This window comes from Petaurus breviceps, unplaced genomic scaffold (assembly GCF_028583685.1).
Source record: "Petaurus breviceps papuanus isolate PSGF00001 unplaced genomic scaffold, PetGlider_PUasm1.0 90352, whole genome shotgun sequence".
In the NCBI taxonomy this organism is placed as follows: Eukaryota; Metazoa; Chordata; class Mammalia; order Diprotodontia; family Petauridae; genus Petaurus; species Petaurus breviceps.
The window spans coordinates 829,409-842,806 of NW_027187228.1; the positions used below are offsets into that span (position 1 = coordinate 829,409).

At 46.8% G+C, this 13,398-nt stretch overlaps 1 protein-coding gene across 5 annotated transcripts in view; it reads right to left on the reverse strand.

The window, feature by feature from the left end:
• Positions 1-2,554: 2,554 nt before the first annotated feature.
• MDFI (MyoD family inhibitor) overlaps positions 2,555-13,398 on the reverse strand; it is a 29,419-nt gene continuing 18,575 nt past the window's right edge. For 4 of the 5 annotated variants that reach the window (XM_069108331.1, XM_069108332.1, XM_069108330.1 and 1 more), the window contains exons 3-5: positions 9,709-9,900; positions 6,173-6,421; positions 2,555-3,668 (exon numbers count right to left, since the gene is read on the reverse strand). In XM_069108331.1, the coding sequence (XP_068964432.1) occupies positions 3,412-3,668; positions 6,173-6,421; positions 9,709-9,900 (698 nt within the window). In that variant the 3' untranslated portion in view covers positions 2,555-3,411. The remainder of the gene's footprint in view (positions 3,669-6,172; positions 6,422-9,708; positions 9,901-13,398) is intronic. The other variant, XR_011172460.1, reaches the window with a different exon arrangement.

Consider the following 13,398-nt stretch of genomic DNA (forward strand, 5'->3'; position numbering starts at 1 on the left):
TGGTGCAAGGCAGAGTTAGATAAAGGGAGGCAAAAAAAAAAGGCTCTGGACCCATCAGAAGACCTTGATTGAAATCTTGTATCTGATACTACCTGTGTGACCTTGACCAAATCACTTAACCTCAGCGTCCTTATCTGTAAAATGAGTGTATCAGACTTCATATCCTCTAAGCTCTGAATCTATGATCCTAAGTCACTTAACCTCCCTGGGCCTCAGTTTCCTCATCTGTAAAATTGAGGAGGTTGAACTAGCTAGCCTCTGAGATCCTTTCCAGCTCTCAATGGAGGCTCAAATAGAGGACAGGTGCTGTTTAACATTTGCTCACTGGCTGAGGATGATCTTATACTTTTTGAAGGCAAGGTCCAGGCAAAGTGCTATTGACAAATAGAGAGAGGGACAGATCGCTTGAGATAAGCTCAGCAGACAAGACAGGGAGAGTAATCAGGAAAGGCTTTATGACCGAGATGGGCCTTGAGAAAAGGAAGGATTGGTTTCAGCAAATAGGGATCAGAGACTGTGGAATGAGAAAAAGGAGAACAGTCCAGATTGACTGAAGCACAGAAACATATGAAATAAGGTAGTGCATCAGATTACAGAGGGCCTTGAATGCCAAGAACAAGAATTTGGTAGGCATATGGAGCCACTGCCAGGTTTTGAGTAAAGGAATGACGTGATCAGAACCATTGCATTTCCCAGTGTTTGTTGTGGAGGCAGAAACATGAGGGATGGATTTGGAAGGGTAGACCCGTTTGGAAACCCTGACTGGTGAGGAAAGAAGGGAAGGATGTGCATTTATATGGTGTCTGTGTTGTTCCAGGCACTGTGCTAAGTACAAATATTATCACATTTGATCCTTACAACAACCCTGGGAGATAGGTGCTTTTATTATCCCCATTTTACAGTCGAAGAAACTGAGACAGATGGAGATTAAGTGGCTTGTCCAGGGTCATCCAGCTAGGAAGTATCTGAGGCTAGATTTGAACTCAGGGCTTCTTGATTCTAAGTCTGGTCCTCTCTCCACTTTACCACCATCCTCCCTTAAGCCAGACTAGTCTAAGAGATGAATGTAAACTCTTTGAAATTTGGTTTGGTTTTGTACCCCAGGGTCTACCTTAGTGCTTTGCACATAGTGGGCATGTAACAAAAACTTTTTGATTTTAATTTAGTTGAAAAAGGGACTGGACTGAAGTGGGCAGTGGGAATTGAGAGAGAAATCAGAAGAATAAGGCCTAGTTCAATCCCACCTCTTAAAGGGTAAAACCCACTCTGTTTATCCTTGTTCACACTAATTCCTACCTTAAACTGAGCTTCCCCACTGCCAGAATAAGTTTAAAGTTTATGTTATCTCTAATCATTTCATGTATTAGTCCTGTCTTTTGAATTAGATTATAAGCTACTTGAGGGAATCCACATTTCTGCTTCTCTGAATCCCCTTTCCCACTCTCCCCTCTCCTGCTCCCCCAGTGGGGACTAGCTGTGTTGAACAGTCTGTAATGGTTGCCTTTGGTACATTGGCCCTCCTTCCTCAGTTTTCTCTTTTCCAGGTTGAACAGTTCCTAGTTTTTTTACTTTTGTCAGAGCTAACTCACCTACCAGGCCTGGTTATCTCTCAAGGGGTAGGCCCTTCTGGGTGAGGGACTCTGTCCAGGGTGGACCTCTCTCCATCATTAAAAAAGATCACCTCCCCAGCACTTGGAGGGGATCTTCTAAAAGGGCAGAAGAGGGAGATTTTTCAGAATTTCCACTCCCAAATATGCCATTATACCCAGCTTTCTTCCTCCCTGATCTCAACCCCAGTCAGAGACACGGCTGGTTAGGCTGCCAGTCAAGGACCTTAGAGAGAGTGCCAAGGCAGGGGTCAGCCACGTCCCTAGGCCCCATTCCCCTTCTGGCATGGGAATTGCTTCTTGCCTTGGAAGAAGGCATACTAGGGAACAGGATCTGAAAAGTTGGAGTCAGCAGGAGATTAATTAATTGAAACCAAACACATCTGTTGTTAATTAATTTCCATGCCAGGGGTTAACTCCTTCCTCCCAGACCCTGAATGTCTTCTGCAGCCAGGTCCATTCAGAACTATTACTTTTTGTGGGAGAAGGGAAAGGGACTATGGACATCCAACCCTCTGGTTTCCCATACCCACCCCTAAGAGAATGACATAGAATTGGGATTGGATTGTTGGGGGTTCTAAGAAATAGGCCATCTTGTCTTGTTTTGCAAATAGAGAGCTCTGATTTTGGAGTCAGAAAACCTAGGTTGGGTTTCAGCTCTGTTCCTTTCTAGCTCTGTGACACTGGGCAAGACTTTGTTTCCTCATCTGTAAAATAAGGGAATTGGGATGATCTCTCATGCCCCTTCTCACTCCACAGATCTGGCTCCAGAATGACACGCTGGGGAAATGTGAAATGGCAAAGATATTTATTTACAGCAACTAACAGGCCTGCCCCTCCCCACCATTTCCCTCCCACCACCCATTCCAGTCTCTTCCATGTGGTTCCCCACCCCCTCCCCTTTCCACTGTATTCTCTCTACACACACCCAATCTCTAGGCATCGCCTTACTCTCCTAGGTCTTTATTCAGGTTAGCATCCTAGGGAAGCCCAAGAGAGGGGAAAGAGAAAAGAGGGGAAGAGGGGATGGGCATGAGTACCCTAAATGAAATGTCTTTTTTATCTTCACATTTAGCTGCCCCAGAGGCTAGGATAGAGTCAGAGAGAGTCTGGGGCTAGGGGTGGTGAGAGGTAGAGAAATTCAGGACTCCTCTTTGTCCCTTTTTTCTTCTCCACCATCTTCTATCCAGGTCCGCCCAGCTCACATTCTAGGGAGCCCCACCCAACCCCCAGTTCCTGAAGCCCAAGATTATTGGTGGCTGGCAGGGTCCCTTCCTCCCCAAGGCTCATCTCCCTTGACTTTCACAGTGTACTGAAGCCTGGTCCTGAGGGCTCCAACACAGGGAGCCAGGTCTTGGCCTACCTCCATGGTATGGTCCTTTCTAGAATTTCTCCTCAGTTATATTGATGCAGGGGCAGAGGACAGGCCCCTAAGACCTTAGACTAATAAATACTTATTGATTGATTCACTAATCGTCTGGGACCTCTGGGTCTCTAAGTCTGTCACCATGTGGGATTCTTTCATATCAGGGCTCCATGCTTAGTCCAGGGTGCTGGGGGTTGAGGAGGAAGGGGTGGGGGGAAGGGATGGCTATGGTGCCCCCTTGTATCTCTTTCCTCCACTGGCTCTAACTGGAGTTGTCTCTGCTCACCATGCCAATCTGGAGCTCAAGTCAGTCCCAATTGAATCCTTGGCAAGGAGGCAGCTTGATTTGTAGTGGGGAGTGGGGGGTGGCAGTTTGGGTTGGGAGCCAGCCCTCCCCCCAGCTTCCCTCCCCCCCAGCGCCTGTCCTGGGGCCAGGGCCTAGGAGGAGAAGCAAAGCCCACAACACTCCATGCAGATCTCCAGGCAGTCGGCCGACTCGCAGCAGGCGTCAATGATCCCACAGTCCATGTCACAGGGCAGGTCGCAGTCGGCACATTCTCCTGACCCTCCGCAGCAGCAGCAGCAGATGCAGGAGTCCTCGGAGCAGGAGCCGCAGGTGGCACAGTCCAAGACAATGTTGCACAGCGTTAAGAACTCGCAGAACAGGCAGGAGAGGATGCAGTGTACACAGCAGTCTGGTGAGGTCAGGGAACAAAAGAGTGAGCGTGAAATGATCACAGAGGAAGGAAAGGGAATGAAAATGCTGGGGACTGAGATCCTGGGGCCATTCAGAGACTAGCTCATCTAATCTGACCCCCTCACTCTACAGATGAGGAAACCGAGTCCCAGAGAAACAAAGTTACTTGCCCAAAGTCACACATGTAGCACGTGGCAGGGCTGGGATTTAAACCCATATCCTCTGACTGAAGGGTCAGCTAGGTGGTACAGAGGATAGAGTGCTGAGCCTGGAATAAGGAAGACTCATCTTCCTGAGTTCAAATCCAGCCTCAGATACTTTCTAGCTGTGTGACCCTGGTCAAGCCACTTAACCTTGTTTGCCTTGGATTCCTCATCTGCAAAATGGGCTACAGAAGGAAAAGGCAAACCCTCCAGTATCTCTGCCTAGAAGACCCCAAATGGGATCTGGAAAAGTCAGACACAACCAAACAACAACAACCTCTGATTCAAAATCCAACTCTCTTTCCCCCTGTATCATTCTGCTCTAGACTCAGAGATCATTAGAGCTGGAAGGGACCTGAGGAGCCAGCTAGTCTAACTCCTTCATTTTATAGGAAGTTGATGCCCAGAGAGGGGAGATGATTTGCATAAAGCCACACAGTGGGTCAGTAGTAAAGCCAGGAGCAGAAAACTCAAGCTTCCTTGGCAGAGCAATAGCTAGTAATTTTGGGAAGCAGAACAAAGCTTCAAACAACACAGCTGGAGTAAACAGCACAAAACGTGTCCTTGAATCAACTTTTAAAAGCTAAGTTGATTGGGAAGGGAGAAACCCTAGAAGCTCTGTAGAGGAGGCTTTTTTGGGAGTGAGGATAGAGGGGAATAAGCTGGGGCTGGTTCTGAGCTCACTTTGGTTTTAAGCAGGACACCAGGAGAGGGATTATCATGTAATGACTTCCTATTTTAATTTATTACTCTTACTAATCTGGGGACACAGATAATTCTTCAATCAGTTGAAAGTGCTACCAGAGCCCTCTAAATTTTGGTGCCCTGGGGAAAAGCCCCAGTCACCTCACCCTAGTTCTAGCTTGGCTCCTGACTCCTAGCTTAGAGCTCTTCCCACTATGTTGGGCTAAATCTTTATCAGGATAGCTGCTGGATTTCTGCCCTTGGGAAAGCTGACTGTTCAAAGGAGTCCCACAAAGAATATTCCTATAAAGTGAATGATTGATTTTTTTCTGACTTCTCTGAAGTCCACCTGCACTGACATTCTGCTACACATTCAGCACTTGATTCCATCCTTCTTTGTATTGTTCTTTATTTTTCTCCTATTAATCTTGTTTGTGTGACTCAGTTGGGGGGGGAAATAAGCATTTATATAACATCTATTAAGTGCCTGTCACTGTGTTAGGTACTTTACAAATATTATCTCATTTGATCCTATTAACAACCCTGCAAAGTTGAGTGCTATTATTATCAACATTTTACAGATAAGGAAGCTGAGACAGGCAGAGGTTAAGTGACTTGCCCAGGGTCACAGAGCTAGTAAGTATCAACTCAGGTCTTCCTCCAGGTCCATTGTTTCTATCCACTGAGTCACCAGCTACCTCAAGGGCAGGGAACCAAATCTTCCATTTTTCCCAGAACCTTCACAGAAGTGGGCACACAGTGAAATGTTGATTTTTTGATTCCATATTTCCAGTTAGCTTCAAGTAGAAGTACACCAATAAGAAGAGGGTGACAGAATCACAGGGTCAGAGATCTTAAACCATAAGGAACCTCAGAGATTATTGCCTAATCCCCTCATTTTACAGATATGGAAGCTGAGACCCAAGGAGGTCAAAAGACTTTTCCAAGGGCATACAGGTGGTAAATAATGGAGCTATATATCAAGTACTTACTATAAGGGGCAGGAATAGAGCACCAAGCCTAAAGTCAGGAAGACTCATCTTCCTGAGTTCAAATCTGGTCTTGGATACTTACTAACTGCATGACCCTAGTCAAGTCACTTAACCCTGTTTGCCTCAGTTTTCTCATATATAAAATGAACTGGAGAAGGAAATGACCAACCACTCCAATATCTTTGCCAAGAAAACCCCAAATAGGGTCATGGCCAAAAACAACTGAACAACAACGAAACTTACCATGATTCCAAATCCAACTCTCATTATCATGTATAGTATTTAAAGCTGAAAAGGGCCTTAGATAATATTGAGTAAAACCCCTCCCTCCCATTTTTACAGAGGATGCTACTAAAGGTCAGAGAGGGCATGTGACTTATCCAGGGTCATACACTAAAGACCAAATTCAAACCAGATCTACAAATCCACTACTCTTTTCCTTATACTATATTGGATCTCTACCTATTCCTCATGGCCCTGTGATACTATAATGACAGTAGGGTAATTGGGGGTGGAAGGGCACCCTTACCTAGCACCCAGTTTCAAGCAACTGGATACATAGAGTACCACGACTTACTTTTTCTGAAAGAGTTTTGGAGTAAGATCGGTTTTTTTTTTTTTACCTTCCTGAGCCTCAATGGGGATCTGGGAAGCCGATGACTTTGCGCTTCCTTTGCTCTTCTTGCTGCCCTGGCTGGCGAATGATGAGTGTGGTTGCAGCTTCCGGTGGGCTTTGGGGCCACCCAGTGTGCCGTTCCCTGACCTCTTGGGGCCACACGCTTCCAGGGAATGGCCAGCACCATTGGGCAATAGCGGGGTAAAGCTGGAAGGCCCAGGAAGTCCCCTTGGGGAGGGAAGCCCCTGAGGCTGGCCTGGGGAGAGAAGGAAAAAGGGAAGGGGCTAGGGAGCCTCCAGGAGCCCCCATGGGCCCAGGGTGCCAGGTTAGTCCCTAGGAGAGTCTTCTTGCTTAGAAGTTATAGGTTCATAATATCATAAATGCTAGAATATCAGGGCTTGGGTGGATCTTATGATATAGAATGTTCAAACATAAAACCTTAGAGCACAGAATGTTTAAATAGAGTTGGGAGGGACCTTGGAAACACAGAATGTCAGTGCTTAGACAGGCCTTAGGATAGAGAATGTTTAAACAGAATATCAAAACTGGAAAGAAACTGAGAGCCTAGGATGTTTAAATACAGAATGTCAGCGTGGGAAAGGACCTTGGAACACAGAACGTTAGAACACAAAACACAGAATGACTGAGTTTGGAGGGACCTTCAAACATAAAGAAAGTTTAAAAACAGAACTTAAAATGGGAGGGACCTTAGCAGTCTAAGTTGCTCATTTTAAAGAAGAGAACCATGAAGCCCAAAGGGGGAAAGTGAGTGACCCCAAATCACAAGGTGGGTCTCTCAGCTTTGGTCTAGTGCTCTTCAAACTATGACAAGCTGCCTCATTCCCCCTATGACTGGCTATTTGGGGCAGAGGAGATAAGATAATCTATTCTAGTATGTTTAAGTATTGTGTATTTGGAAAGTACACTGACCCTCCCAGACTTTGGCCCAGAGATTGACCCTCATTTCTCAGGACCACAGCTGCCCTGTCCTGCTCAGAGAGCTATTTTCTTCCCTGAGAAGGAGAGGAAAAGGTCTGGGTTCTCAGAGGGAGGGCAGTGGGGAGGAAAAGGCAGGGAAGCAGTTAACCAGCAGCTCCTCCCTGCCCCCCAACCCCCAGCCATTTCTGCCTTTCACGTGATGGGGGTTGGGGGGGGGGGTTATTGGAAACATCTGCTTGGAGAGGAATACCCTTCCCACCACCTCTTCTCTAGCCTGTCCCTAGAACCTAGGGCAGGGGTGGGGAACGTGCAGCCTCGAGGCCACACATGGCCCTCTAGGTCCTCAAGTGTGCCTTTTGACGGAATCAAATCCCCTTAATAAAAGGATTTGTTTTGTAAAACTTGGACTCAGTCAAAAGGCCTCCCCGAAGAATTAGAGCCCTTTGGCAGCAGTGCTTTTGATGGAAGGAAACTTAGGGGGAAAATGGAGGAAAGGAGCCCACTGAAATTAGGAACTATTTGTTGAGTTTCAGGTTAAGTGTCAGTGGGGCAGGGACTGGTCAAGCTCTGGAGGTGCCCTGAGCCATTAACCCAACCTCTAGGCTGCTTCTTGTCCCTCCAGCTTCCCACCCCACCCTCATGGCACCCACACTTCCCTTGAGGTTAGGGAAGCAGTACTGCTGTGGTTAGGGGCTGGAGAGCTGATCAGAGCTCCCAAATCTCTGCTTGCAAAGTCTTCCTAAGTCCTGGGGCAGGAACCCCTTCCCTTCAATCACTTAGGAACTTGGGAAGCTGGAAAGCTGTCCTGCCTGAAGATACAGGACCCCAGGCGCTTGCTGCTTAACTCCTCAATATACCGTGTTCTAGAACCCAGTTGAAGCCTGTGTTCCTTGTAACTTGGAGCTGGGGCTAAAAAGGAGAGGTGGGGAGGAGTGCTGAGAGCTAGATTCCAAAGGCTGAGACATAGGGGACTGAGAGGTAACAGTGGTAAGATCAAGAGACGGGGCAGAGAATAAGGGAAAGGGGGCTAAGAAATAGTAATGTGGGGATCATAGACCAGACACTAGGGGACAGAAGACTGAGAATTGCAGATAGGAAACTCTGAAGGGATAGAGGAGTAACAGATAGATGGGAATAGAGAAGAGGCTTGAGGCCTGGGGGGAAGGGGAGGAAGGGAAGAGGACTGAAGAAAGGAGCCTGGGAAACAGAAGAATAATAAAGATGAGGACCCCAAAACAGAGACAATAGAACAGAAATTGGGGGAGATGAAGACAAAGGATCAGTAGACACTAGAGGAAAAAGGGGGGTTTTTTGGGGGGCTGCCTCAGATATATATATGTGTGTTTATATATATATATATATATATATATATATATATATGGGTTCTGCCTCAGATATATATGCATATGCATACGTGTATATATGTATATATACATATACATACACATACACATAAATATATACATGTATGTGAGTGTGTGTATGGGTTCCACCATCAGGAGTTCTTGGTCCTGTTCAGGACCCTTATCCTTTTATACACTATGGTGGGAACAGCTACTGCCCAGTCTCTGAGGGTTCTCCTATACCCCTTACCCTGCCTCCCACACCACAAATCTCCTTCTTGGAACCAAATATGTATGTAGACGGGGCTTGGGTGGAAGGAGGTGAGGCTGTAGGAGTGAGACACAGAGGCTGCCTATGCTTTTGGAGGTGGGGATGGGGGACAGGGAGCTGAGTCACAGAGCAAACACCACAGCCCACTAGACACAAGGAACATCTGTCTTAACTCTGACCCCATGTTACCCTCCCCTATGCCCAGAAAGCTGACCTCTTTCTCCCTTATGACTATGGTTCACATTTGGGAGGGTACAGGGAGACAGAGAGATAAAATCCCCTGATTTCCAGAATGTAAAACATAGCCCTAAATGTCCTGACTGAACCCTCTACCCACCCAGCCCCAGGAAGAAGGTTGTCTCCAACCCTTGCCCATCAGGTGCATGAGCTAGGTTCAGAATCTTGGAGGGATAGGAATGTCTCTTTTCTCCTCCTCTCCCCCTCCCCTTATCCCTCCTTCTCATGACCTCTCAGAATAGGAGGGCAGGGTTTCACTGTTCCTTTATCCCCTAGTTCACTCACAAAGGGGAAGATCTTAATATATAGTTATATCTATTTATGTATATGTGAATGTATGCACTGGTGTATAAATAGCATTGTAAACACATTTTTAGAATAGACCTGTGATTTCATTCATATGGAGAAGGCTTCTCTATACCAGAAAGATTGCCACCTGCTCTGCAATTTATAGTCTTAGAAAATTGTGTCTCAGGCAGTGTCTGGGGCACTGAGAAGCTAAGTGACTTGCCCAGGGCCACATAAGCTCTATGTATGCATACATGCTTATACACATTTTTGTGAAATATTTGTGTATGTGTGTTGAGGAGGAGTATACCTCCCCAGTTAATCTTTAAGCTCCCTGAAGGCATATACTGGTATTTTTTCTTTTATATCCCCCCACTGTGACTAGCACTGTGCTATTATACACATAAGAGACACCCTATAAAAGTTTGTTAAATTCCTTTGCTTCCCTCCCTCCTCTAGACTCACATGTCACAGCTTCTGGAGGGATGGCAGGTTCAGTGCTTTCCAGGGCCTGGGGGGACCCTGGTCCATTACCCTGGGGCATAGGGGGTGCTTCTTCCTTTAGAAGGACCTCTTCCAGTGCTGCCTCTGAAAAGCGAGGGGATGGTGCTACCTCCAGTTCAGGCAGGAGAGACGGAGATGAGGATTTGTCTTGGGCTAAGGAGAGAACAGATAACTGAGAAATACTTTCCAGGGGCCCGTAGGAGGAGCTGTGTTTTTGCATCTCCCTTGAGGCCCCCTTTCCCATGGTTGCCTTAGGGTCCTCTTGCTGCCATCCTTCCCACTGCTCTCCACCCAACCCTGCCCTGGCTTCTGGCAGCACCAGACTCAAAATAGAATGCTCCCAAACCACATTGTGTGTGTTATGTGGAAGGGGTGGGGGCTGTGGCCCAGAGGAGGGGCCACAGTTAGACAGCAGAAAGAGGAAAGATAGTTCCAGAGTGAAGAGGAGGCAAAAACAGAGAGCAAAAGGAGAGACCCCAATGAGAAGAGAGATGGAGAGACCCCAATGAGAAGAGAGACGAAGAGATGAGACAGATGAGTTCTGGCCAGAGGATAAAGAGAACCAGGTTCTAATTCTAGTTCTCTTGCTTATTGGGTATATGAACTTGGGTAAAATGACCTCCCAAAGCCTGTTTCCTCATCTGTAAAATGTTTTGTTCCCCCTCTAAATCTGTGTCTGAGATAGAAACAGTTTTACAGAGAAAGAAAGAGAGAGAGACTAAAAAGAAGAAAGGGCATAGTTAGACAAAGATAGAGAATAATGGAGACACAATGCCAAAGAAACAGACAGGGAGGTACAGAGAGAGAAGGCAGGGAGAAAAGGGGATAATCATTTATCAAACATTTGCTATGTCAGGCACTGTGCTCAGCAATTTACAAATATTATCTCTTTTGAGAATGTCAGAGAGAGAGTATGAGAGACAGATACTACCTGTGTGACCTTTATCAAGTCACTTAATTTCCCTAGGTCTCAGTCTCCTTGTTGTTTTGGGGGTTTTTTTGTTTGTTTGTTTTTTAGAGGGGGGAAGGTAGGGCAATTGGGGCTAAGTGACTTGCCCAAGGTCACGTGTCTAGTTTTTGTATTAAGTGTCTGAAGCCAAATTTGAACTCAGGTCCTCTTGACTCTAGGGCCAAGTCCTCTATTCAATGTGCCACCTAGCTGCCCCACCCTCATTGTTTTTTAAAGACAGATTTTTGGAATAGATGGCCTCTGGGGTCTATTCCAGCACTAGGTCCTTGTGGTCCATTCTTTAAGACAGATCACTGAATGGGTGTTGCTTGGACAAACTAAGACCTGAGAAAGACCTTAGCTTAAAAAGGCCAGGGTCTACTACTGTATCCTGGGCCATCACCAGATATTCTGACCTGTGTCTTGCCACTGAACTCCAATGACTCTGGAGGAGAGAGTGAGGCTGATGACTCTGCACAGCCCTGCCTTACTTAAATCCAATTCAACCACAAGTCAAGACATCACCCTCCTGCTGTCACTGGTCCTCTTCCAGAATGGACAAACAACAATAAGATAGACAGAGAGATAAGTACACAGAACGAAGAAAGAAAAAAAAGAGAGAGTGCAGAAGACACAAGAGAAGAAAACCAGAAAGAAAAAGAGAAGAGAGACAGATAACAAGAGGCAGAGGAGAAAGGGAGTGAGACAAAAAATGAGAAGGCTTGCAGAAGAACTTGAACTGCCATCTATAATTATAGCGAATGACCCTCTGTACAGTGGGAGGAAGTGGGAGAAACAGAGCCACCCCCAATCCCACAATTACAGTGACTGGGGCAGAGATCCTTGGAGTGGAACCAGCCTGGAAGGCAGGGGAGAAAATGAAAATGATTCCCCACCCCCAGGCATGAGAAAGGCCTCTGAGAGGAGAGCAAAAGAGGGAACAGGCAGCCAGCAAAGTCAATGGGACAAAGGGTTGCCACAAGCAGTGAGGATGGAATGGAGCAGCCTGGGTCCCCACCAAAGCAAATCACTATGGAGCCTCTGAAAACAACGACTCCCAAAGGGAGGTCTAGAACTCCCCTCCCCATTTCTATCATGGCAAAAGGGAAAGACACACCAAAGCACAGGTTCAGACAGACCCATAGGACAACTCATAGGAGACAGAGTGAGACACAAACGCTCTAGGATTAAAAGACAGACCAAGACAGACAGATGTTGAGTCAGGGATAGAAACTAAACCAGAGTAGGCCAGTAGGGCTTACACAGTGTGTCTACCTTCCTCTGACTAGCCTCCAAGTGCAGAGAAAAACAGGCAATTAGAGAAACCAAGGAGGGAAACAGGATCAGGCCACCAGACCCTGGCAATAAAAATCTGCCCCAGCAAGAGAGAACAAGTTTCAGTGGGGCTCAGTGTTCCTTACCTGGGAGCAGTTCCTATGTGGTCTGGAAAGCTCATGAAGGGCCCTGGACTTTAACTGATCCCTGGGGTGTCCCTAGCCTGAAGGAAGGCTCCCGTGCCCAATAGAGGGGTAGGTGGTGTCTAGAGCTCAGAGCAAGGCAGGTACAGGCTTGACAAACTCATACCTGCCCAAGGCAAATGACAGTCCTGCCCTGAGATTTGAGAGCTGGGCTGAGGAAGCAGGGAGGACCTCTGAGCTGGCCAGGCCCCTCTGAGTTGAGAGGGAGCCCACCAGATCTGGGCCTTGCTCCTGGAGTTGAATTCTCTTCTCTTTGACTGTAGGATGGGGAATGGGTATGGGTGGGAGGAGCAGAACTCTCATTCCTTTCATCTTTGGATGTGCTATCTCTAAAGTGTGAGGTCTGGTCTCTAGGGAGAGGAGGAGAATTTCTCCAATTATTCCTTCAGTCCTTCAAGACTTGTTTAAGGTCTTTCTTAGAACAGAAAGAGGAAGGAGGAGAATTGGGCAGTATGGGGAAGAAAACTCAAGAGATGGTAATAGGCAAGAGAATCAGGAAGGAAGGGGACAAGAGATTCATCATGGGACAGTAGAAAAGGCACTGGCTCTGGGTTCAAATTCTACCTCTAAAGTCTATTATCTGTAACTATGGACAAGATAGTAACACCTCAGTTTCCTTATCTGTAAAATGATAGGATTGAACTAGATGGTCTTAAAGGTCCCTTCTAGTATTAATTCTGTGATCCTATGAATGCCAGACAGGAAGGAAAGAAAAGTGTGAGAGGTGTGCCAGTGTCACCACCAAATACCGTGGTTGGGTCAAGGGTGGGGATGCCTTTTTTTTTATTCTGTCCTATAAAGTGAGTTCTCTCAGCCTACATGCTTATGATTATGCCCTGTAATGCCATGGTTTTTCCCAAAGCCAAAGCAATGGTAAAGCCAGGCCTGGGGTGAGACCTGACCACAGGGCAGAGGGAGGGCAGCTGGAGCTGGAAACTGGACTAGACTGGATGCCATCCAATGGATTTATTTACATTTAGTCTGAAATTAATGCATGAGAGCCACAGGGTCAGAGAAGATGAGCTGGGAGAGACTGAAGAGGAAGGAGGAGAGTAAAGGGGGGAGCTGGAGAGGGAAGGAGACAGAGGGAGAGGAAGGAGAGGGAGCACAGGGGAGAAAGGCAGAGTGAAAATGAAAGGCAAGGAGAAAAGGAAGAAGGAAAGGGAGTGAAAGGTGAGAGACAAGGAGAAAAGGAGGAGAGAGAAAGGGAGAGTAAAGGGTCAG